This window comes from Cygnus atratus, chromosome 2, assembly GCF_013377495.2.
Source record: "Cygnus atratus isolate AKBS03 ecotype Queensland, Australia chromosome 2, CAtr_DNAZoo_HiC_assembly, whole genome shotgun sequence".
NCBI classification, from domain to species: Eukaryota; Metazoa; Chordata; class Aves; order Anseriformes; family Anatidae; genus Cygnus; species Cygnus atratus.
In genome coordinates, this window is record NC_066363.1 from 114,344,448 (window position 1) to 114,367,640 (window position 23,193).

General features: G+C 37.2%; 1 protein-coding gene across 1 annotated transcript; it reads right to left on the minus strand.

The window, feature by feature from the left end:
- Positions 1–1,347: 1,347 nt before the first annotated feature.
- On the minus strand, positions 1,348–23,193 carry LOC118251262 (desmocollin-2-like). The gene is made up of 16 exons (XM_050708848.1): positions 23,169–23,193; positions 20,845–20,929; positions 17,868–18,070; positions 17,288–17,413; positions 15,924–16,079; positions 14,863–15,007; positions 13,609–13,775; positions 11,858–11,992; positions 10,593–10,778; positions 8,957–9,216; positions 8,624–8,766; positions 6,365–6,580; positions 4,728–4,955; positions 4,170–4,291; positions 2,656–2,895; positions 1,348–1,912 (listed from the first exon to the last, which is right to left on the minus strand). The coding sequence occupies exons 4-16, from the start codon at positions 17,330–17,332 to the stop codon at positions 1,715–1,717; spliced, it is 2,241 nt and encodes a 746-aa protein (XP_050564805.1). The 5' UTR covers positions 17,333–17,413; positions 17,868–18,070; positions 20,845–20,929; positions 23,169–23,193; the 3' UTR covers positions 1,348–1,714.

The following is a 23,193-nucleotide window of genomic DNA, read 5'->3' on the forward strand; positions in this document are numbered from 1 at the left end:
CATAGCTAATTCTTACCATAAATAGTCTGAAGCCCATTTACAGTGTAAGGAAGAAGGTTTTAATATCTTATAACTTTAACTTTTTATACTGTTATGGGTTTTCAATGACCATAATCTGGAACGAACTTCAATCACTGGAAGTCAGCAACAGCTGTGCACTGAACTTGAGGGTAGTGTGACTCTTTGTTGCTACAAAATAATTTCTTTTACATAGAATAAGCTACAGTAAACTTTTAAGAGTATCTCCCAAAGGCTTACGTTTACAAAGCAAATCCTGAAAGCAGAAATACAGATACAGAAATAAGTGATTGCACAAGTTTGTCTTTCTCATAGGCAGGAAGACGTTCTTTTAAGGCACAAGAGAATTCCCAGAGTCCAGAGGATAGAGTACTTAACCAGGAGTGCAAATATTAAAAACATACAAAACCTGGGAAGCAGAGGCTGAATTCCAGAAATAGCTTATGACAATATTCAGGTCACACTACTGTCATTTGCAATATATATTAGAGTTTTGTATATATATATAGTGTATATGTATGTTTGATCAAGTAAAACAACAAATGGGATTCAGATAATTTCTGCCAGAGATCTGTGAAAATGCATACCTCTACAACTACCACATAATAGGCTTTAAACAGACGTTTTATCCTGGTGCTATTTTTGTGTCTCAAATACAGCTATCTTTGAAACATGCTATTATGCAGTACATGCTCAATCCACTTGGGCTGTATCTTCTGTCAGTTCTATTTATGGAAAGAAAGTCTCATGATATCCACAGCTAAAGAAGTAAAAAAGGTAGTGGTAGCTATGCTGGACAAAACTCTTGGCAATGTTCATTTCTATAATGATGCCATGTTAAAACTCACAAGAAACTGAGGTACAAACTTATGTCAAGTAAACATGAGATTTGTCTTGTATTCATTTAAAGTACAATAGTTACCCCTGTTTCCTGATTTTTTTCATCTCTCATTTCCTTATAAGAAAAATATATACTCGCATACAATGCTGATATCCTATGTGTTGATGCCATAAATCCCTTAGGATAGCAAGTTTGATGGGTAGCAACCCATTAGGAGAAAAATATATTTCTGAATATTATTTTACATATATACAATATATATATATATTTAATTTTCAATCAAAATATAAAATTTTCTAATGTAGTCATTGGTATTTTTTATGTGAAAAATGAGAAGTATCTCATATACATTTCATTCATATATGTTGAAAATTAACAAGGTATTTGATATCCACCAGTAGTATTTTTGGTTTTATTTCTACAGAATTAAAAGAAAACAAAGGAACAGTGAGTGAAAAAAGCTTTCCTTCTCCAAAGCCAAATACAATAAAATTTTGAGGCTGAATCAATCATTAACAGCACTAAGTTTTGCATTTTAAATAATCACAGAGAATAGGAAATGTAATCTAAAAAGAAACTAGCATTACTATATGAACATAGTCTAAAGAAAAAATGGTTTGAATCCCTTACTTTTGATGGAACGTGTCTAGTAGAGACTAAAAAAATCTGCTATACATTTAATGTAAGAGTTACTTATACTCTCACCACTCTAAATTAGTTTTGATAAACCCCTCCCCCAGAAAACAAGCAGTAGAAGAATCTGTTGCATTCAATTCCAAAATACCCAGTGTCACAAAAGTAGGACAGCCACTTATTTACAGTGTGGTTTCTTTTTCAGCACTGTGAAAGGCACATTTATCTTTTAACACACGTTTCTGCTAATGTCCTAAACTTAGGTTCCAGCTGATCTAAGAAGTCAAGTGCCTCTTCTTCATGCTGATCACTGCAGCAGCCTACAGAACCAGCCAAGGATCCTTTTCCTTCATAGTTATATGTAAGGAGATAATCTTCAGAATGCTTCTGTTCTTCATCCTGTCTGCATAGGTGCACCTTCTGCATAGGAAGAGAACGTACCTTATTATTTTCTTAAATTGTTATCCTAAACATATTGCATAAAAATAATTTCTTTTGATTTACCTTTCATTGATTAATTTTTAATCAGAGTGTGTCCTCTAATGGATTCCTATATACAAAAAATGCACATGATTGGTCTATATCAGTAAGACTATAAAATATAAATATTTAATAAAGAAATAATTTCTACTAATCACATATGTAACAACAATAGAGGAAGAACCTGTTTAAATAACCTGTCAAACAACTAAAATCCACTCAAAATTGAACAACTGACTTACATGTAACTAGTTAGGCAAGTAGAGTTTCTGATCTCCAAAGCATGGAGTAACTACATTTCTAATGCTGTACATATATTCCTACACCATTGCTAAGATAAATATCAGGTCTTAAATTAGTACAGAGCAAGCAGTTAGAATAAAAGCAAACTAAACTCACAAAAGCTTGAGTAAGGTTAACATCATTAATGAAGGTAAATACTCTAATGTAAAGTAGCATACTGCTTATAGTTTAAGCCAAGAGAAAGTCATTTATGCTTATGTCTCAAAATATTTAAAGGATGACTTTTTGAAAGTCATATTCCAAAATGGGAGGCAGAGAATCAAAAGAAAAAAAAAAACCAGCAAAAAAACACCTTTCTAGCCCAAACATGTCTTCCTTGAGAAGTCTGCATACATTGATCATAACCTACACTCCAGGAAACTTGGAGTCAGAATACTTACTTCACCTAAACGAGGATGTGTGAAATTATGCCATTCTGAGTAAGAGTATCTACATGTGTCCATCACAGGCTGTCCTCCTCCTCCTTCTTTGACTGATCCCAGAGTCTGATGTCCACCTCCCCTGACTGATTCCAGGGTATGACCTCTTCCTTTTACCATTTCAAATGTTTGTTGATCTCCTGTTTTTATTCCACATCCTACTTGATCAGCTGTATTTTGTAGAGGAATTATATTGTGATCCTAAAAAAAAATAAAGTAAAATAAAATAAAATAAAATGAGTAATAGTGGAGAAACCTTTAATTTGTTTTTATTTCTATTGCATTTGTAAAATTCAGCAATTGAGAACTGTCAATACTGAAAACTCAAGTTTTCAGTCTTGCACAGTGACATTTTGAACGAAAAGCCATCCTTAGCACTTCATACATAAAAATCAATGGGTGGTCTTTGGAGAGGGATATTAGGACAAGAGGAAAACAATAATCTGCAATTAGATATGATACGAGATCCAACAACTGAATCTTTATCCTGACGAAAGATGCACTATAATCCATATACATTAGTTTCTCAAAATATCACATAAAATAATGCTTGGTTTCCAAAGTTAACAACCTGTGAGCCATTAAATCAGATATATAGTCATATTCATAAATTTCATTCTATTTTATTCTACATTAAATCTGCATACCAGATGAAAAATGGAAAAACTAGTACGGGATCATACAGATTATGCATCAATTTATAATGGCACTACATTTTATGCTTCATAGGCAATAACAAATTTGACATTTGTCACAATTAGTATAGTTTGTCTTGGTTTCTAATGTAAGTAAACTAAATATTTTTAAAGTAACCTTTTTCTGAGGAGGCAAAAGTCAAGGGGTGAGGGACGGAGAAGGGAAACAGTATGAAGAGGTAAGTCCTTGTATAAGAATGCAGACCTGGGCCGGACTATGTTCATGACAGACAGAATCTTGAAATAGTTTAGTCACCAAAAGCAAGAACATAGTTTGTGAACATGGACTGTTCAATACTTTTGCCACTGACTTAAAAATCAACTATACTTCGGTTCATTTTTTAGGGGAAAAGTAGAAATTGTACTTGTGACACCTAAAGTAATTATTGGCTAAATTAAAAATTTCTTCTCCAAGGAACAGCAACAATGTTTTGCTATGAGCACATATTCAACGTGGGCTAAAGAGTAAACTTCCATCTAATCTCATTGTTGAAAATTACAAGACCAATTAAAATATCCACCTGAAACTTCCAACCAATCAGTTAAAGTCTGGAGGAATTATTAACAGCTGAGAATAGGCTCCTGGAATAACAGCCACAGGATATCTTTAAATATATATGGTACAAATGATCGCCTAAAGTAAGAGCTTTCAAAGTCTTGTAAAATAGCAAAGCACATCAATGATTCCTGCGTTCATTGCATATTTCCTTTACTAAATCACTTATTTGCAAACACAGAATCTTCATTATATTACTACATTGAAGTAAACAGACAACTTACCATCACCTCTTCTCCTGGAGCTTCCGTATTTGAAATGATTAAGTTGTGATTGGCACAATCGTCAGTCACATGCCTGCGCATTACCCCAGAGCCACAACAACCACAGATTGTAATCAGGATTACTGGAAAGGAAATAAGGGATGAAGATACTCTGAACTTTACCTCAAAATGGTATCTAATTTTGTTTGAAAATTAATTTTCTTATATTAGTCTTTTTAAATGCTTAAGCATGAAGTATCTTTAAAAAAGATAACCCACAACACTTCACTCAAGAGGGTGGTGAGGCACTGAACGGGCTGCCCAGAGAAGCTGTGGATGCCCCATCCCTGGAGGTGTTCAAAGCCAGGTTGGATGGGGCCCTGGGCAGCCCACCACCCAATGCCACCCAGCAGGTGGCATCCCTGCCCATGGCAGAGGGTTAGAACTAGGTGATCGTTAAGGTCCTTTCCAACACAAGCCGTTCTATGATTATATGAATCAAGTTTGAGTTGGGCATTCTCAGCTAATTGTAAAAATGAAGTGTTTTGCACTCAACATTAAAATAAAAAGTATACTTACACAGCAAGAGTAGTGATCCTAAGATCATAGCAAGGATGGCCCATACACCAAGAGTAACACTGCTGGGGGCAAAAGACGTCCTTTCACATTCGCTTGGAATAACACAGTTACAGTAGTTAACTGTTATTTGGGTGACTCCTTGCTTTCCTGATTTATCAGACACGGTTACAGGAATAGTGTATATTCCAAATGGAATATCACCCCTTGGTGAAAGATACACAGACCTCTCTGTAAAAAAGACAAAAACAAATATACTGTTAACAATGCCTGAAACTCCATTTACATTTACTAATAAAGACTGTCAAATGACGTTTATTAGAAGCACTTCCAGTAGTGTGATTGGAAAAATTAATCCAAACCTCAATGCATATCCCCTTCCATTCTTTAGCTCTGTTGCTATATCCAATGGCAATAACTATATTCAGTGGGAAGTGAAATCCATTTAGTGTGCTGCTCTGCTTAGTAAAATACCTGGTCACTGGTCATTGTTAAAGGGGAAAATATATCATTTGTAAAAATACATACATCAATGATTATCTTGTACATAATGGTTATTTTATGTTGAGGTGCATGAAACTGTATGTCCCTTTTAATTTCTTTTTTTGTTGTTGTTTTTAAATTTGCCTAGTATAAACCTTGAAACTCTCAGATGTCTTCAGTCTCAGACTTTGCTGTCTTTTGCCTTTCAGTAGTGCATGTTTGTCTAGACACTTCAGAATCGGATCCTTTTCAGGCTAATTACCTACACATGACAACTTGGAAGCAAACATATATGCTGCTCTTGATGACATCATCTAGCACCCACCAGGAAACCACCACCAGCTATAACTTTTTGTATCAGCAAATTTTAGGGAACAGGTACTTCTTTTCTAGCAAATCCTTTATCTACTTCTATGAAAATACTTTAAATTAACATAAGTATATAAAGAGAGAGAGTAATGTTTGGGGGTTGTTGTTGTGTTGTTTTTTTTTTGTTTTGTTTTTTGTTTTTTTTTTTCATCCATCTCTGTTTCACCTAAAATGTGCTGGCTGTCAGCAGTAGTTAAAAAGAAAAACCTGCCTCTAATCAATTTGAGGTAAAGTTTCAGTTTTCCAGTCCTTCACCGTAACAGCAGCCTCAAAAAAGTTGTACTTTTATTTGGAGTATTGGCTATTTCATTGTTAAATTCTGTACAAATTATGAAATTATGAACGTATACTTTCTATTCCAGAGGTGTTGATCCAATATAATACACTGATTTTTGTTCTCACACACAATCTTTTTACATGACAATTTCAGACAGCAGCTGATTTCTGACCCAAGTAAACTGAGGACAAATTCTTGTTTATGCTACAAGAGGCAGAATATAGTAGCCATCTCCTTGCCTCTGTGATGCCAACAGTACCACCCTGCTAACTTTTGCAAACCCAGGACAGCTAAGACCTCTTTAGTGTTTTCCCTTTATTCATGTTATACTTTTGATCTCCCATACAGCAAATGAAACTGAGGGACTGTTATAGATGATCAAGTCTACCTCATCAGCTCTACTGACCAGTTTCCAATGTGCATTTATCAAGGTATCTCACAGTCCACCCAAGGCAGTTGTCCCACAGCTGCCTCTGGCAACCTACAGCTAACTGAGGAGGAAGTCTCATACCATTGTGTCGTGTTATCTTCCATGAGGAAGCCAAGTTACGGTCAATCACGCGATACACAAAAGGCATGCTGTAAGAAGCAATATCACCATCCTCTGCAGTGAGGCAGATAGGTTTTCTGTCTCTGCACATTATATAATCAGTTTTAAGTATTCGTGGGAAATTCCTGTTGCAAGGCTGGATGACAACTTGCAGAGTTCCAGTGCCTGTTTTGCCATCTATAAAATAAAAGAGAATTAAATGGTAAAAATAGTAATACATTCATTCATTTCTTTATTTCTAGTCCCAATTTTCTTGAATATCATCAACTGTAATATCCAGGTTGAGAATTAAGGTGGAAAGAAACTATTGATTTAGCCAAAAGCAGATAGGAACTTCTCATGGGTTTCTTTTGGCTGCTTCTGCAGAGTTCTTATATTTGCTTAGGAAGGAACTCATCTTTTCAGGTGACAGGGAAGAAAGTGCTGCAGTCTGTTTCCTCCTATTCATGTGCTGTCCTCAAGTAAGACTCTGTAACAATGAGTAAAGGAAGGAAAAGAAACAGAAAAGACAAAGCAGGTAGAAGAAAGTCTGCAGCTGAAGGTTCATGAAGTGCGTGCTTTTATACAGTTCAGGATCCCATACAGAAACTCCTTGGCTTGCTTTGAAAATCATTTACCCTCAGCAGTGTGATCTGGTCATATTTAAATGCACCAATGTGTATTGGTACAAAGAGAAGAAAGAGCTATACAGAAGAAAAAGGTTCCAAAGCTCCACGTTTTGTGTATATGGACAGAACATATTTTATTGTTCTTACATATCTATGTGGGTAAACATACTGTCTACCAGGAGGATGAGAGGACAAGGAGCCTACAAATCCAGGGTCAAGGAGGCTTAAGCCAAACTGAGAGTCAACAGCAGAAAGGTAAAGACTCCAGCATTTTTACTCCTGGAAGGAGAAAATACATTACACTTTCCCTACAGCCTACTTCCCCTTCCCCTGGGAAGGCAAACACTTTGGGATACAGTGTACTTTTTTCTGTCCTCTTCCTTCTGTCACCATGCAGTAGCAGGATTCAGTCATGAAACACACTACAACAAAGCCTACATGTAAGAACTGAATTGACTCTCCCTCCTAATTTGACTTTTTCCAATACAGGAATGGTCAATGCTAGTATATACATTACAGTGAAATTACATCAAAACAGCTTTTTAAAACTGTCTCTAGAAATGCCTAATTGCAGACACTTATATCACACTTATTTTAGATACAAGAGATGCTCTAAACAATTCAATTGTTGTAATATACATCTAATTTTAATATCCAAGCTTTGGACAGAGTTGTATTATTCAACTGTAAAGCTACTTCAAGGTCTGCTCTTCATTCCAACTGCTCTAAATTTATTCCAAAAATAAAGTCAGGAAATAAAAGGAATACAATCCTGCTTTAGCACAGAAGGGCTAAAAATAAATCCTGCCATTGGATTTACAAAGGCAATCTATTTTTTTTTGATCATATTTTAAAATTAAAAGCATGATAATCTATTTGCTACATATTTTGCATTTAGATGTGAAAAGTGTATTTAGTCATCTTGACTACGTGATGTTGAGGCAAAACCATGTCTTTTCCTGCAATAAGCACATATACCCAAATTGATCAGAAAGAATAAACACTCAGTTTAAGTCAGGACCAAAATCTGTCTCAGAATAAGAACATGAGTGTGCAATTCCTCCTTATAATGAGAGTAATTTGTAAGAGCTCTGTACCTCAGCAATATATAATGTGAACACTATTACAGAACGTAGACCTACTGAGGATAAGTGCACAGTAACACATATCAGTGAATACAGCTATTCTTACAGGTTCTTTTAACTTAAAGGTTTCCAGAAACAAGACACCATAAAGAGGAGAAAACAGAGTTTCAAGGACAACTTATTTTTGAAAAATTCTCTCTACTTTCTCTGTTGTCAACTTCATGGCTGTTACATGACATCACTTAAAACAAAAATTTAGTCAGGAAATAAAAGGAATACAATCCTGTTACTGCAACCCTGCTTTAAATGGGAGCAGATAACTTTTGAAAATATTGAGAATTTGCCCTGTTTTCTTATATGCATGCCCTGCTGTATAATATTCCCTAAGCATTTGATAGTCATCCCAAAGGCAAGACAATGCACTGGATGCACCTCTGGCCTGAACCAGTATAGTTGCCCCTAAGTTAAAATTGCACATAAATACCTTTCACAGACTACATATAACGGTGACAACATTTAGTACTCACTTCTGTCTATTGCGAGGACTGTGATATTGCATTGACCTCGTTTCATTTCTCCTAGATCTCGGTCCAAGGCTCTAATGGTTCTGACTTCACCTGATTTTTCATCTATGTTGATCCAATTACACTGTCCAGGTGCTATCTTGTAGCTGTTAAGAGTATTTTTTTGTGTTTAGGTAAGGATCTCAAATACGTACACATGCATATATTTATGCCTATATACACATACACACATAGATACAGGTATTTATGTTCACACACACACGGCATCAACATTCCCCCTTCTTGTATCCCTCCATGCTTTACTCCAAATAAACTAGAGATAACATTGTTTCATACCAGATGCCTTCACTATTTCCAGTTTCTGGATCTTCTGCTAGGTATTTCCCAATACTTGTCCCAACCTCATCACATTCACTAGCGTCCATGCGGAAGAAACAGGGTTTAAACACCGGCCCCTCATCCACGTCTAAGACATTCACTACAACAGTGCTGGTGCTCTGGACAACTTGTTGTGAATGTGGTGCCAGCATGTAGGGTGCCTCGTTGTTGACTGCAATCACAAGGATCCTTTGCTTGGCGCCTTCATAGTCCAGTCCCTGAAACACAGGTTTTTGTGTGTGTGTGTTTTTTCCCTCTTTCAAGCTAATACAAAGTTGGGCATTGTTTTCACAGAACAGTTATTAAATAGGTAAAACTGTATGACATTTGTTTACAAAACACAACAGCTTCTGGAACATCCAGCTTGAGACACAGTAAAGAGATAAGATTTAAACAAGGAAAGAAACCCCAAAATGTTAAGTTCTAAATTAGTCAAAGAAAAGGACTGGAGGAACTATCCCTAATAAGGTAAGCAGCATCACTAGATATTTTCAGATGAATACTCTGCTAGTGAATCACAAATAGAATTGACATAAAAATTAAATGTGGCCTGAGACTTTTTCCTCCCATACCTAACTGACCATTATTTTAGGCTATGAATATCTTCCTTCCAGCACAAGTCAATCACTCTTCTTGTTAGCACCTACATTTATTTCCTAGTAAGAGTTCACCCACTTCAAATGTGTCTTAACTTGTGGGGCTGATCAGGCAGTATCTACAGATGTAATTCTCCAGACACCTTCTCAAAGGACATCTTATGCCAGTAAAGCTATTTATATCCTGAAGTTACAATACTCTCTGGTCTACTACAGAGTTACACTAAATACATGAAATTTCAACTGGATTAGTATACCACGGACATAGCTTAGCCTTCTGACTTACATCCTCAAATGTTAATATTAATTTTCTCTGCTCCTTAGAAGTTACCTGCTATTGCACAGTTTTAGCAGATAACGAACAAGAGGCACTAAAAGACAAAAGGATGTGCCAGAGTCCAGGTAGAGTGGTCCTTCTATCTCACACCTGCAAAGTACCAGGTATAAGAGTAACTTCTTACACGTGCATGGACTCCCTTGCAACCCAGAAAAGCAAACCTAAACTCACTACCTAAACTCATGCAAAATAAAGCCTGGATAGTTTTAAGACAAGGTAATAAGTTCAATCAACTCCCAGAAAGAACAAGGCTGGAGGAGGTGCTCATCACTCTCCTCTTCGGCCATGCTCCCACTTCTGTTAAAATCCCAGCTGTGAAGCATTCTTCAGTTACATCCCTAAGTATCAACAATTCAAACTGTGGAATCAGGAAAAAGCACCAAGCTCTGCTGGATGATAAAGCAAATGGAGACCCTTGAATTCTGAACACACAAAGGAGAAATAGTCTGGAAGATGAGCTATGCAAGTTCTGTCAGTTATGCATTACACATGAGCTTCATTTGCAGTGTGTTAGTCTGCTTAGAATAGAGTTCAGAATAGGAATAAAGTATGATATGCTTGACAGAGATTTTTTTTGAATAAAAACTAGGTCTAGGTTATTGGTTTTAAAAGTAACACCTGAAGACACAAATTTTGCTCTAGCAGTCCCATTTTCACTTACCTTAACAACACACAGTATTCCTTCATTTGTGTTTCTGTCTGTTGTAATTTCAAAGGAGCGATCGTCATTTCCTCTTATAATTTCATAAACAGCTGTGGAGCCAGGCGCACCAAGTTCATCAAGATCAACAACAGAAACTCTCAGTATTTCTACATTCACTCTGTTTTCCTCCACTTGTGTTTCGTACTTGGAAGTATCAAAAGAACAAGAAAATCAACTTAAATCAGAAAATGCCGTTCTACAATTCAAGAGTGAAGACAACTGTACTTAAACCTTTAGACCACAATACTGCAGTTAGACCTAAGGAGACAATTTACCAAGCTAGGATGACGACTTTGTACATTTCAATGTATTACTGTACTTCCCCCATGCTTCCCTTCCACCCTGATTGAAACAGGAACCCTGTCCAGGCAGCATAGCTCCCTTTTACTTCCCAGCTATCATAATGAAGCTGGAATTCACATTCACATAATGAAGTCTGGAATTCTCCTTCCAGGAATGGTAAATTAGCACAGCTCCCTTATTTAACATCAGCTGCAGATGCTAATTTGCATACAATGTCATCAAGGCACAGCATTAAAAAGAGGCCATGGGTTATGGTTCATACCAGTGTCCCACAGCACTTTAGCTGTATATATACTTATTGAGATATAATCTGTCCTAAAAAGGGAAATTTTAAAGGCCCTTGTTTCCTTGAAGAAATAAAAAAAAAGTTAGAGCCAGCAATTTTTAAGTTAAAGTGTGAACAAAGGGAAGATAATTTAGATGGCTGCAGTAAGCAAAGACATAAGGCTGATTTATAGCTATTGGTCAAAAAGAAGTGGTTTAAATACTACTCATGTATAGAAGAAGAATAACAAAGAAATTCTCAGTGAAATCCTTGCATCTACTTCACTGACAGTAACAACACAAAACTAGCCAAAAGCTGGTCAAAGATAACTGGCTCATGGAAATGCTTCAGAGTGAATCTGTCCCCACCCTAAAAATGGTTAAATTACAGGATTTCTAAGATAATGTATTGCAGAAGTGAATGAATTAATAATGTTTGTTTTCTCCCAATAAGGCCATTGACTCACAACAACTAATATAGCAATAGGTCTAACTACCAAATAACACAACAACCATGTTCACAAAGGTCTATGTTGGTATGAACTGTCTCGGGGCACTAGGCATCATACTTGACGGAGTGCCCTTGGGGATATTAGAAAGGTGGTATGTTTTTATTTATTTTACTCTTTACAGACACTTAATTTATGAAAACTTACTTGTATCTGTTTAAAAGTTGGCGCATTGTCATTCGTATCTTCAATTTTAATGATAGCTGTTCCTGTAGTGCACAAACCAAAAGGTTGACCTCCCATATCTCTCACTTCAATTAATAAAGTGTATGTGGACACCAGCTGAAAAGAATACAAGCATACAGAAGTTTGACACACTTTTTTAAATCAGTCGCACACATCAATAAATGTTTTATTCCTGTTCCCCAACTCTGCTCCAAACTCATCACTGTCCCCTACAAAATATGACAGTTTGCTTTGGAGCTGTTTTTGTATACTTCCAAAAGGAAAACAAGTAAAATATTTTTCAGTGGCTAAGCAGCACTGAGTTCGGCATCTGTCAGTAATTTGTAAGCTATACCCAGTATCAAAGCTCCCCACAATGGCCACAGACACCTTTGTTTTCCAGTATCTGATGTTTTGGAAGACACAGATGATGTGCTTTGATCCCCTAATCCATCCTCACAATCCCTCTCCCCTCGCCCTCCCCATTGGAGTGGCAGTTTTCTTTTGGATTTTCAGCTGATAAAGTGCTTCAGTCCATGGCTACTTTTCATTAAGCTTCATTTCTCACCCTGTTATTTCAATGAACGTTCCTGCAATCAGCCTTTGTTTAGGATATATGATGTAGAAGGAGGGTGCCCTCAACAGTTCCTACAGGACCATCTCAGCAGCCCACTCAAATCAGTGACTGGAATGGCAACAGCAGAATGCTTTTTCTTAGCCTTACAAATACCTGAACAACCTAGGGAAGCTGGAGCTGGACACAAAAGAGGGAGCTTGAAAAATCAAGAGAGTAAACCCAGTTCTGAATAACTGGAAGTAGCATTAGGTTTCCTGGGTGGAGAAAAGAAAGCTCCTGTTCCACTTCATAAGTTTATCTTTAAAAGACAGGTAGTGGACTCATTTTTCAAGCTTTTCTTCCCTCAGTAGTCTCTGTGACCCTAGTAGTCGTGGTGATACTCAGTCACTGCATTTTCCTCTTGCTGAAGAAGCTTAGTGATGTACCTCTGAGCATAAAATTTTGCAACTCACCACTAGCGCGAATTTTCAGCCATTAAGTGACTAAGTGTTCCAGAATACAATTATTTTTATCCTAAAAAATATGTGCCTGCAGCCATTTCCTAGTATGTCTTATCCAAGAAATATTGTTTTGAATTACACATGCCTGTCAGTTTTTCTAATGTAAACACTCTCACATGACCTTTTATCCAAAAAACATTGAACGTGATAAAAAGTAAAATCTCCTCCATCTTCTTACTTGAAAGATATCTGATAACAATAAATGGTTTGTGCATACGTTTTGAGAAACACTGTATTATTGTTCCGGTTTTATATATTGGAGATATTTCTGTTGAGTGCAGAATGACTGACTACTTCCAGTAAAGTTGGTTCATCTTCCCTGTAAAGAATCAGGGAACACCTCAAGTAGATCTTGATTGGGAGGAAACAGCGGCCATGGGATTTCATGAACAGAGAAAAAGTAGGAATCCAGAGACAACTGCTTGGTGTCAAACAGGAGTAGCAGGCAGTCTCCCTGTCAAGTTTAGCTAGAATATGGTAGACCTATGCAGAAACATTTTGGACGAACTCTGTTGTAAGCTTTGGAAGCTCCTCAGAGAGAGAAATACAAGTGGTAACAGAAATGTTTTGTCTGATGATTCCCATGACAGGAATTCAGTTAGGAAGTTATCTGTGTGCACTAGATCACAGCTAAATAAGCTTCAAGGAAGGATCACCTCTCTATCCAGCTGTGGCGATAATACACTAATGACACCCGTTTCACCATGTAAAGAAAATGCTGGGATTATTGGTGGGTTTTGTGACACAATGCGGTATCTCAACAGAGTATGCAGAGTTAAAGGCTCATCTCTGTCTTCTGCAGTCACCGTTCCAACGATTACACCTGTAAATACAACACAGCAATTTTAAATTCCAGAGAAATCTATAAATAGGCAAAAATTATTTGAACATATATTTCTGTTTAAATAATATCACAGTTGTCAAATGAACAGAAAGAATAATCAAGAGAAATATTAGAAGTCTTGATTTCAGCTAGAGTTTCTGCCAATGACTTCTAACTGAACATGCTAAATACAGATGAAGAGGAGCTGCCAGGGAAAATGAGGAGGAACTTCAGTGATCTCTGACACAGTCCATATTGTAGCACTGCCCCTTGGGGCTTGCTGCTGTCCTGCATCCCCAGCCTGAGTGGTTCTAGACTTCACTTTGAAACCATAACTCACCCAGTCGAAAGTGGAGGAGGTCAGAGAACGAAATGCAACTGGTGTTTTGGGGGTGAATGTGAAGGCAGTTTGCCTCCTTGTCTGTGAAGCAAATTAGACCACCCTTCACTCTGCACCCCTAGTCTAAGAGATGGTAAGGAATGGTAAACCACTGTTTTTCCATTACTTCTTCTCTATACCCCACCTGTCTCTCCACCCTTCTCTGTTACACTGACATGTGAAGTCAGCAATAGGCAAATCCCTACCTGTCCATGGGTATGGGCAGAAACAAGCCTTTCATGTGTTATCTTGCCTTCCCTAACCAGGAAACATCCTACCTTAATTCAACACCTTGGACACACACTGTAGGCTTAATCAAAAGTGTTTTAGACCTTAGAATACTGCCAACTTAGTTTTCAGGAAACTCACCTGTTAAAAACTGCTGTTTTGTGCTTTGCGATCTAAACATTTAAAGCAGATAAGTGATTCTGGATAAAATGAAATGTTTTGAATTTCTTAAACTGCTTTAAGAACACTGAATCATCTCAGTTTTAAAACATTTGTTTTACACATTATTTTTCACTATTACCGAGATGACATTCTGAAATTTCTAATTGTTAAAAAGTCTTGGGCTGCCCTTTGAAAATTCAGCCTTTGATGTAAAGAAACACTACTCAGGAAATCCCACTGAAAAATGTCAGGATCACATCGGTACTTAACTGAGCTGAGTAACAGTAAATGTGTTCACCAGTTTGAAACAGTTCTTACCAGGCTTGGAGTTCTCAGGAACACAAAACTCAAAGACTTCCTGTGTAAAATATGGAGCATTATCATTGTCATCCTCTATCCTGATTGTATGCACAAGTGGTACCTCTGGTGAATAACCATCTGGAGTACTTGCAAAGCAAATGATCTGTAAGACAGAAATTCAGTAGTTCACTTCATACTTGAGCACCATGTGGTATTATTATACTTTCAGTTCGGTGGAGGAGTCAACAAAATGAAATACAGAGTGTCAAGCACACAATTCTCAAGATGAGACTTTTCACCCACATGGAAGGAGAAGTGACCACTATCTAATGATGACAGCTACACAAAAACTGTAACTGCTTCCCAATCTTTCCCCTTACTAGAAGTATTTAAATCACTTTCCTTTTTTCTGTCAACTTTGTCAAACATCTTTTCCAAGTCTCCCGAACACAATTTTTTGAGGTGTCTATGAAACAACATCAGCACTACCAAAAATTTAGATGCAATTACTACTATTTAGAATAAAATCAAGAATAGTAATAAAACTATCTGCCTGTTATAATTTGATGAAATGCAATAACAGGTATTGCAAGTTACCTCGCTATTCAGGAGCTGTTTATTTTTTATCTGCCTTCTTACACTTCTCAGCCAGTAGAGAGAGCAGTGTACCTTGTTAATAAAATACAAAGATTGAGCAGCTTGAGAAAAACAGGCTCGAAAAATATAGCTGGCTGGAGTTTGTCATGATCTGTTTCTTATGCAGACCTTTCCGACCCTCCCTGAAAAACTCTGGGATAACTTCGAATTCTTCCCAGAAGGGATGTAAATTCAGTATCTCACTGCCATTACTGTTGTAATTAGAGTTTAAGCAGTGAAAAGCAAAACTCCTCTCAAGATCTACATGACCAGATATTTCTTTGTCACTGGTTTCATCTCTCAAAGACCAGAGATACTACTCTAAACAGACAGCTGACTATAGATCTTGTCTGCTTCCTTTCTCCCCTGTAACCCAACTTTCAAATGTGTGCATGACAGAAATAAAAAAAATATATTATACTTAATACAATTTAGGCCTGTACCTGGAAGCTTGGATACTGTTCACGGTCTACTGCACGAGTAGCAAAGATATTTCCAGTTTCTCTTTCTATGTAAAACAAACCCTTTGGATCTTGATCAATTCCTGGTCCACTTGCAGAATAATAAATGGTGTAGTTCTGAGCCGTGTCTGACTGGACCTACAAAGAATGAATTTTTAAGCCCAAAGGAAAGCGTCAGCAGCATTCTCATACATTCTTCCGCCTTTTCATGATCACACATAGCAGAAGCATGAACTCTTCAAAACCAAAAATAAAACTCAATTTACTTCTACTTCTTTACCATCTTAAGATTCACAGAATAGGAGAACAGCTCGCCTTGTGACTGCATTCCTTTATAATGTGGGTGCATGAGAAGGGATAATTAATTCAAACTTAGAAATTGTTTAGCATTATTGAACAACTAAATAAACGAGAGTGTGCATAGAAAAGTTTAATTTTAAAATTTACTCTCTCTAGAATGCCGCGTGCACAAGGTACATTCAGATACAGACTGCTTCTTACTTTGTTCAAAAGATTTTGGTTTCAGTGCATTCACTGAGAATATGGCTTGTAATTACTGAAGAAAAAGCAAGGGAGAAATAAAGAAAAAGAAAACAACCTATAGCACAGTCCAGAGACATGCCAATTCAGATAGCCTCTTTGCATCTCATTACAGGCACTGAGGAGGTAACATCAGCAGTTATCTACTTATAAACAACCCCCTCCCCAAATACTTTCCTTACCTACCAAATGCCAGAAGTTAGGAAGATAAGATTAGTAGAATGATTGCTCTGTACAGACTATGTTATTACACTTGTCTCTACACATCTGCTGCCAGCCACTCTGTAATCTAGTGAAGGCTAGATGCATCCATGATAACTGTAGTTCTTGCATTTCTGTTCCACGCCTACTTGTTTTCTTACTGTAAGAACTTTTCCTAATAACATAGGCCATACTAAGTCTTCAATTCTACAGGTATACACCACAAACACCTAAAAGGATATAGACAAGTAGGTAAAATTTTACCCCCCACGTCTATGCAATCTTTTTCTAAGCAATGTTTTGGGATATTTTTTTCCTTTAAATTACACACTTCATTGACCTCCATGCAGAATAGCTCTCTTCTCATAGTATGCCTCCTCCTTGTTACAACTTTTACAGGTTTCCAGTTCATCCCAACTACTATGGTCACAAGTTATTTAATGTATGAGATCAGAAGATACATAATGAACAGAACAAGATGGGTATAATAGCAAGAATGGCATCAGTGGAGAACACAAGAGAGCTCACTTTCATTCTTCATATATCATGAAAGTCACATAGAAAAGCAGCTTGTGCCATAAAATTAGGATCCATATAAAATATACCTGCTGAATTTGTAGTGGGAAAGGTCCAAGGGAGTTCTCCATCATAACAGATGGAATAGGGCCCCACCTCCTTTTGGTTCGCTTGAGAACTGTATCTCTAGCCTGCCTGGTCTTCTGTGCCTGGGTCTAGAAGATAAAGATATATGAATATACTCTTAACTGTGTACATTTTTGATCAACTATTGTCCTTGCTTTTTCCATCTCCCCACCATTTTTCCCACTGACCATTTGTTTTTCCAAGATCTTCATTCCCGATTATACTTCCTATAGCAGTCTAAGAGGGTTTTCATTCATTGTAGTAATTTGCATAAATAAAATCTGCTTGGATGCCTCATATATGGCTTTTAAAATTCTTGACATTCCTGATTAAGCTCCTTGCTAGCATCTCCCATTTCAGAATGGAAGTCTACTGATTTAACGCACACTGTAATCACAACTGCTACAAAAAAAAAAAAAAAAACACACTACAGAAAAGTACTCTGCCTGAATTCTAAAAATTCATCTACAGCTACCCAATGTCAAACTGCATTCTGTAAAACTGCACCCAAATAAAGAAGGTACCTTGGAATTAGATGCCCACCTTTTTTTCATCTGTCACCAAATTGACTTGTATTTTCTTTTCTACATGTTCTTGAATATCTTTAAGTACTATGGTAAAAGTCCTTTTCTCATCAGACAAAGAAACAGCAGATGTGGTATATACAGAGCCATCTTCCAGAACTTTGAAGTTCCCATCACTGGAACTGATAAGTTCTGCAGACTGAAGACACTCATTCAAATTAACTGTAAGAAAAAAAAGATGTAAACAATAAATGAAACGATAACATACCTCTCGAAGTGAAAAATCATTCACTAATTAAAACTTAAAATGATATTTATTGGCAGTTGGAGTTTTTTAGAATCAGGTCATTCGATAAATAAGCTCCACAAATATAGATTCTTGTACCCAATTATGCACTCAGACTTGACCGAGTTTACTTGAATTTCCACTACTGTGTTCATAAAAGTATCTCCTAAAGGACATGGATGCTTCATGCCTATCTTTCAAAAAGACTCTATTCCACTGGTGGAATTCTTGAAGCATCAGAGATAAACTTATAAGTTTAAATGCAATAAGCACTGCAGACACGCTCATTATTAGATCAGTAGGCATTATCTTGTGCTCCATGGCCCACAAAATCAGTGAATATGATTAATTAATGCAAATTCCCAATGGAGCTATTACTTCTTGGAAGCTTTGCCCTCAGGAGGAAAGCAGACTGGTTTTATGTGATTTAGAAGTCCTGGGAGGACAAAGGCCTTTAAATTATGAGGCAGACTGATCAGAGAGATACAGACTAACTCTAGAACAAATGATTGACATTTTTTAAATATATACATGACAGAGTCCCACAGGGTTGACAGGAAGTACCAAGTAAGGTCAACTTACATGCTTCCTCTTTTTTTTTTTTTTCCTAAGTATTTTTACTGCATTTGCTATAAACTTGTGGCTTAAATAAATTTTAATACACTTCACTCTTTACTCAAATTGGTTCATCAGTGAGTAATTCTTCACTACAGTTGGGGAAAAAAAAAGGCAAAATCAGGATAATCATAATGAACTGCAACAGCACCATCACACTAAGAAAGAATTATTTGGCACCCTGAAAAAGATGCAGGCCAGAGGTCCAAACTCTACACAAATCACCCTTGCAGAGTACATGGAGGTGTTAGCGTCATGTTTTCAAAGTCAAATATCCTTTTTCTTGTCTTAATAAATTCCAAAATGCTGTGTGTGTGTACAAAATCAAAAGGCTTTAAAATAAAGAGAACTATGTACTAGCATGCTTCAATACTTCTTTAATGGTATCATAGTATACTGGGTCTTGCTACGAAAAAAATTAAAAAAAAATGGCTACTAAAGCCAAGTGCAAAATTCCAGATTAGAGTAGATTCAAAATTTCGCCCCACGTATGCAGATGATATCTTTAATAAAAGAAATTTAATTTATCTTTCAACAACGTACAGACTGATGAGAAGTATAATTTTAAACATGGCTTTTTTTCCTTTCTCCCTCTTCTTAAGCCCTTCTTTTAACTGCACAATTAAACATTTAATAGACTTCCTATAGTATTGCATCAGTGACTTCTCTCCTTTGCCTATCTGTGAACAAAAAAAAATAGTACTGCACAGAATTATCACCTCCTCACTTTAAGGTGCATATTATAGCACTGCGGCATATTAGAACACTGTATATCCAAAAATTCCAGAATGGAGATCTTGTCTGCGATCATTATGTGAGTCAACATTATGCTCAGTATGTCATAGCTTTGTGGGATCTTTTTCTTTACAGTCTCTCATCTATATCACATAAGTCAGAAATATATAAAACCTCTTAACAACAAGGAAAATCATGACTCATTTCGTTGTCATGCTGTGATCCCTGATATCAATGCAAAATGTATTACCCTTTCTCAATAAATGTTTAAGGAATGCCACCCAAGCTACACAGTCTTCGTTAAATGTTTGCATAACGCTGAACTTAAACTTTCCAATTTCTTTCATGGCACTGTAATAACAAGAAGTTTTACTTTAAATAAATGAAAATTGATTTATATAAACAGAGAAGTATTGAGAATACGCAAAAACTTAAACAGCTGTAACCTTTCACTGTAAAGTTTAACAGGAAGGTCAATGAGCTTTCAATTTTAGAGTTAGATTTTCTGAGCACTGGTATTATGAATAATTACAAATCTCCTGGCTTTGTTCATTCTGTAGAAATTTGGGGAATGCACCTCTGCTGCCCTGGGACTGACACAGGGCACCTCTGAAGCCTCAAATTCAGTCTCAGGCAGCACAGGAGATAGCAGCTCCCACACCCTGCCTTTAAAAGCTGCCTTTCAAAGACAGGAAAAAAAGGAGATGGGGTGTTTTTCGGTCTCCCCTTTGCCTCTCTATCAACCTAACTGAGACAGATCAACTTAAAGTGAGACAGACACCCAGCCAGCCAGGAGCACTCTCCCAGCCGGGTGTGCATGCAGGATGCCTTTCCAGCTCGTCTCCTCATGTGTCCTGAGCACCCCAGCACAGCCGAGAAGTCACAGACGTATTTCACACTGGTCACACAGCAGCAGCTTCTGGGTGCTTTGGTTGTGTGGGTTGTTTTATTTTTTCCTTTCCCATTATCCAAATGACTTATTGACTTCTTCGTATGACTCCATGGTTTATAGGTATGCTTTGGAATATTAAGCCACATATTTAAATACTAAGCCTTAGAACTCCGAACTTTGAGAACATTAAACTCTGTCATTCTAGTTTTAAAGCACATACTGAAAGCTGACGATAGCTGTTTACACAAAAGTCAAATGGATGCAAAGAGTCAGTGTTCAAATCCGTAACAAATACAGGGCGTATCCTTCTTAAAAAAGGCTGATCCAGCTGTTTAACTGGCTGTCCAGTCATCCATTCATTCCATTAAAAAAAAAGAAAGAAAAAAAAAGGTCTCCTCTACTGTGAACAGCATCTCCAGAAAAGGTACAATGCTTTATTGTTATGATGGGCATCCTGCAGTTTCTCACCTCTGCCAACTAACGTGCCAGCCTCTAATGCAGAAGGAACAAGAAAAATGACTTTCTTGCAAGCATCACAGCACAAACTCAATACCTAGAAAACAAATAATGCAGTTAGGAAAAAGAAATAATTACATGATATTTTGAATAATAGCTACTGTTACTGAAGCTGTCTTTGTCTTGTTATTTTCTGTTGTTGTTTGTTTTTTAGTTTTTGTTTGTTTTTTTTTTTTTGAAAGAGTAGCTAGTCAAAAGATCCAGAAAACACCCTTCAGCCAAAAAGACAGGTACTATGCAACACAATGCGTGTTTTTTTCTAAAATCACGGCAGCACTGACATCAACAGTGAGACTTTGACTTTTCTTAGACAAGATGTCGCCTACACTACTACTTTCCTGTAAACATGAAGTACAGCTCCACAGTATGCTTCCTCCAATAGCACTCCTGCTCAATTTAGGTCCAAAGCCCCCGAGCGTTAAGGTTCAACCCATCTAATTCAATCTGGTAAAACCTTGGCGATGCCTAACATTAAAGGGACAAGTGTCTTATTAAAACCACATGACAACACTTGCACTTACATATCGCTTTGCATCTTCAAAGTACATTCTCAACTGGTTAAATCTAGCTTTGGCAATTAGATATGACATAAATAAAATGTTGTGCATGACAGCAGTCCACTCCCATAAAACCAGTTACAAAACGAGGTCCTCCTCAAAATTCAAATGATGCATTAACCAGATAACCAGAACTTCTTATAAGAATCATACAAAGGTACAAAGATACTCCTCAGCACAGACTAATTTAGTCCTGACCTCAGATTCCGTGTGTGTGGATGTATATCTTCTGTCTAGTTTTTATCCATATGTTTAAAATTTTAATCCAAAAATCACACAACCAATCCAACAAAGAAACAGAAAATGTGAATAAATGTGTTCATCCTTTTAAGTACATTTATTCTTTCAGGATGAAAGTCTAGCAAAAAGGAAAGTCAACTTTATTTTGCACATCTCCTTAGGATTAAAGGTATAAAGAAGTAAATAGCTAATGGAAATTCTAAAAATGACTTATTAACTTATTTAAATTGACTTATATTAACTTATTTAAATAAAATACTTTAATATTTTTAAAGGCGTTATCAATCTTTATAAAAACCAAGATCAGCTAAAAATTGAGTTGAAATGTGGAGTGTAATGATTGCATTAAAACAATTTAAATGCTGTGTCTGTATAATAAAAGCAGTTCATACTGTTTCTTACATATATACGCACAGATTAAAACATGTAAACACAAAACACTTTAAACATCCTTGCTTATGTCTTAAAAGGCATTTTCCTTATTGAGAGATACTTAATAAAACCTTCTCTCCTGATAGTTACTGTATAAATTTATAAACTATTAGCCTCACACAACTTTGCTGCATTGTTCTAAGATACTTTCTGAATCAGTAACATGTAATTCTGAATCAGTAACGCCAAGCTAATCTGATGTCAGTATGAGGAGCTACTGGAGTTAAACAAACTTAAGAAATAAGTATTTGTGAATATCAAGATATAAGGCGGTGCAAGGTAAAAATAAGTTTTTGTCCATTCACTTTATATGAAGACGATACCTTAGGTGTTTTTTTTTTTAGGTTTGGGTGTGTGCAGGCTTTTTTTCCCCTACTTGACAGGGGAATTTCGTCTTCTTTTTAATTAGATGAATTAATAAACTCATTTGGGATTCTCTGGGTTTTATTATGAATATCTTAGCAAAGGCAAGAATGCATAGCGCATCTGGAATAGCACCACTCTCGTTAAAATGTACATATCTAATGACGCAAAAATAATGAAATCAGTGATTCAATGCTACTGATTTTTTTTTTCCTGAGCTCAAAGTACCATCTGCCTTCTTTTTAAGAACGCAGTGATAATAAAGGGGAAGGGGGCAAGAAACCAACGACAAATTACTTCCACTCATCCATAAAATAAAGACCGTAATAAAAATGAAATAAAAATTAACTCCGCCACTCTCTGCCCGACAACAGCCTCTCGGCAGCCGATTCCCGCGCACCAACCCCTGCAGAGCAGGGGGAAGGCAGGCAGGGGAAGGCGCTGGCTTCCTCCAGCCCGCGGCCAGCCCCGGTGGGGCGCTGGGGGTCCCGGGGTACACACGAACCAAACCGGGCCGCGCTCGGCTTTCCCCCCACGAACCGGCGGCACCAGCGCCTGCCACCGGAGCCCGGTCCCCAGCGCTCCCCCCTTCCGACGGGACCCCCAGCCCCATCCCAACCCCGCAAGGGGGCTTTCGGAGCCGGAGCCATCGCAAAGCCCCGTGCCGGCCCCTGACCCACTCACCAGGAGGCCGAGGACGAGGCGGGGG

Coding starts and splice junctions, on each gene's coding strand:
- LOC118251262 (XM_050708848.1), bottom strand. CDS start 17,332: ATGATGGAGAACTCCCTTGGACCTTTCCCACTACAAATTCAGCAG. Junction 8,767..8,956: donor GGAAATAGTGAAGGCATCTG/GTATGAAACAAT, acceptor TACTCTTAACAG/CTACAAGATAGCACCTGGAC. Junction 1,913..2,655: donor CACATCCTCGTTTAGGTGAA/GTAAGTATTCTG, acceptor CTTCCTATGCAG/AAGGTGCACCTATGCAGACA.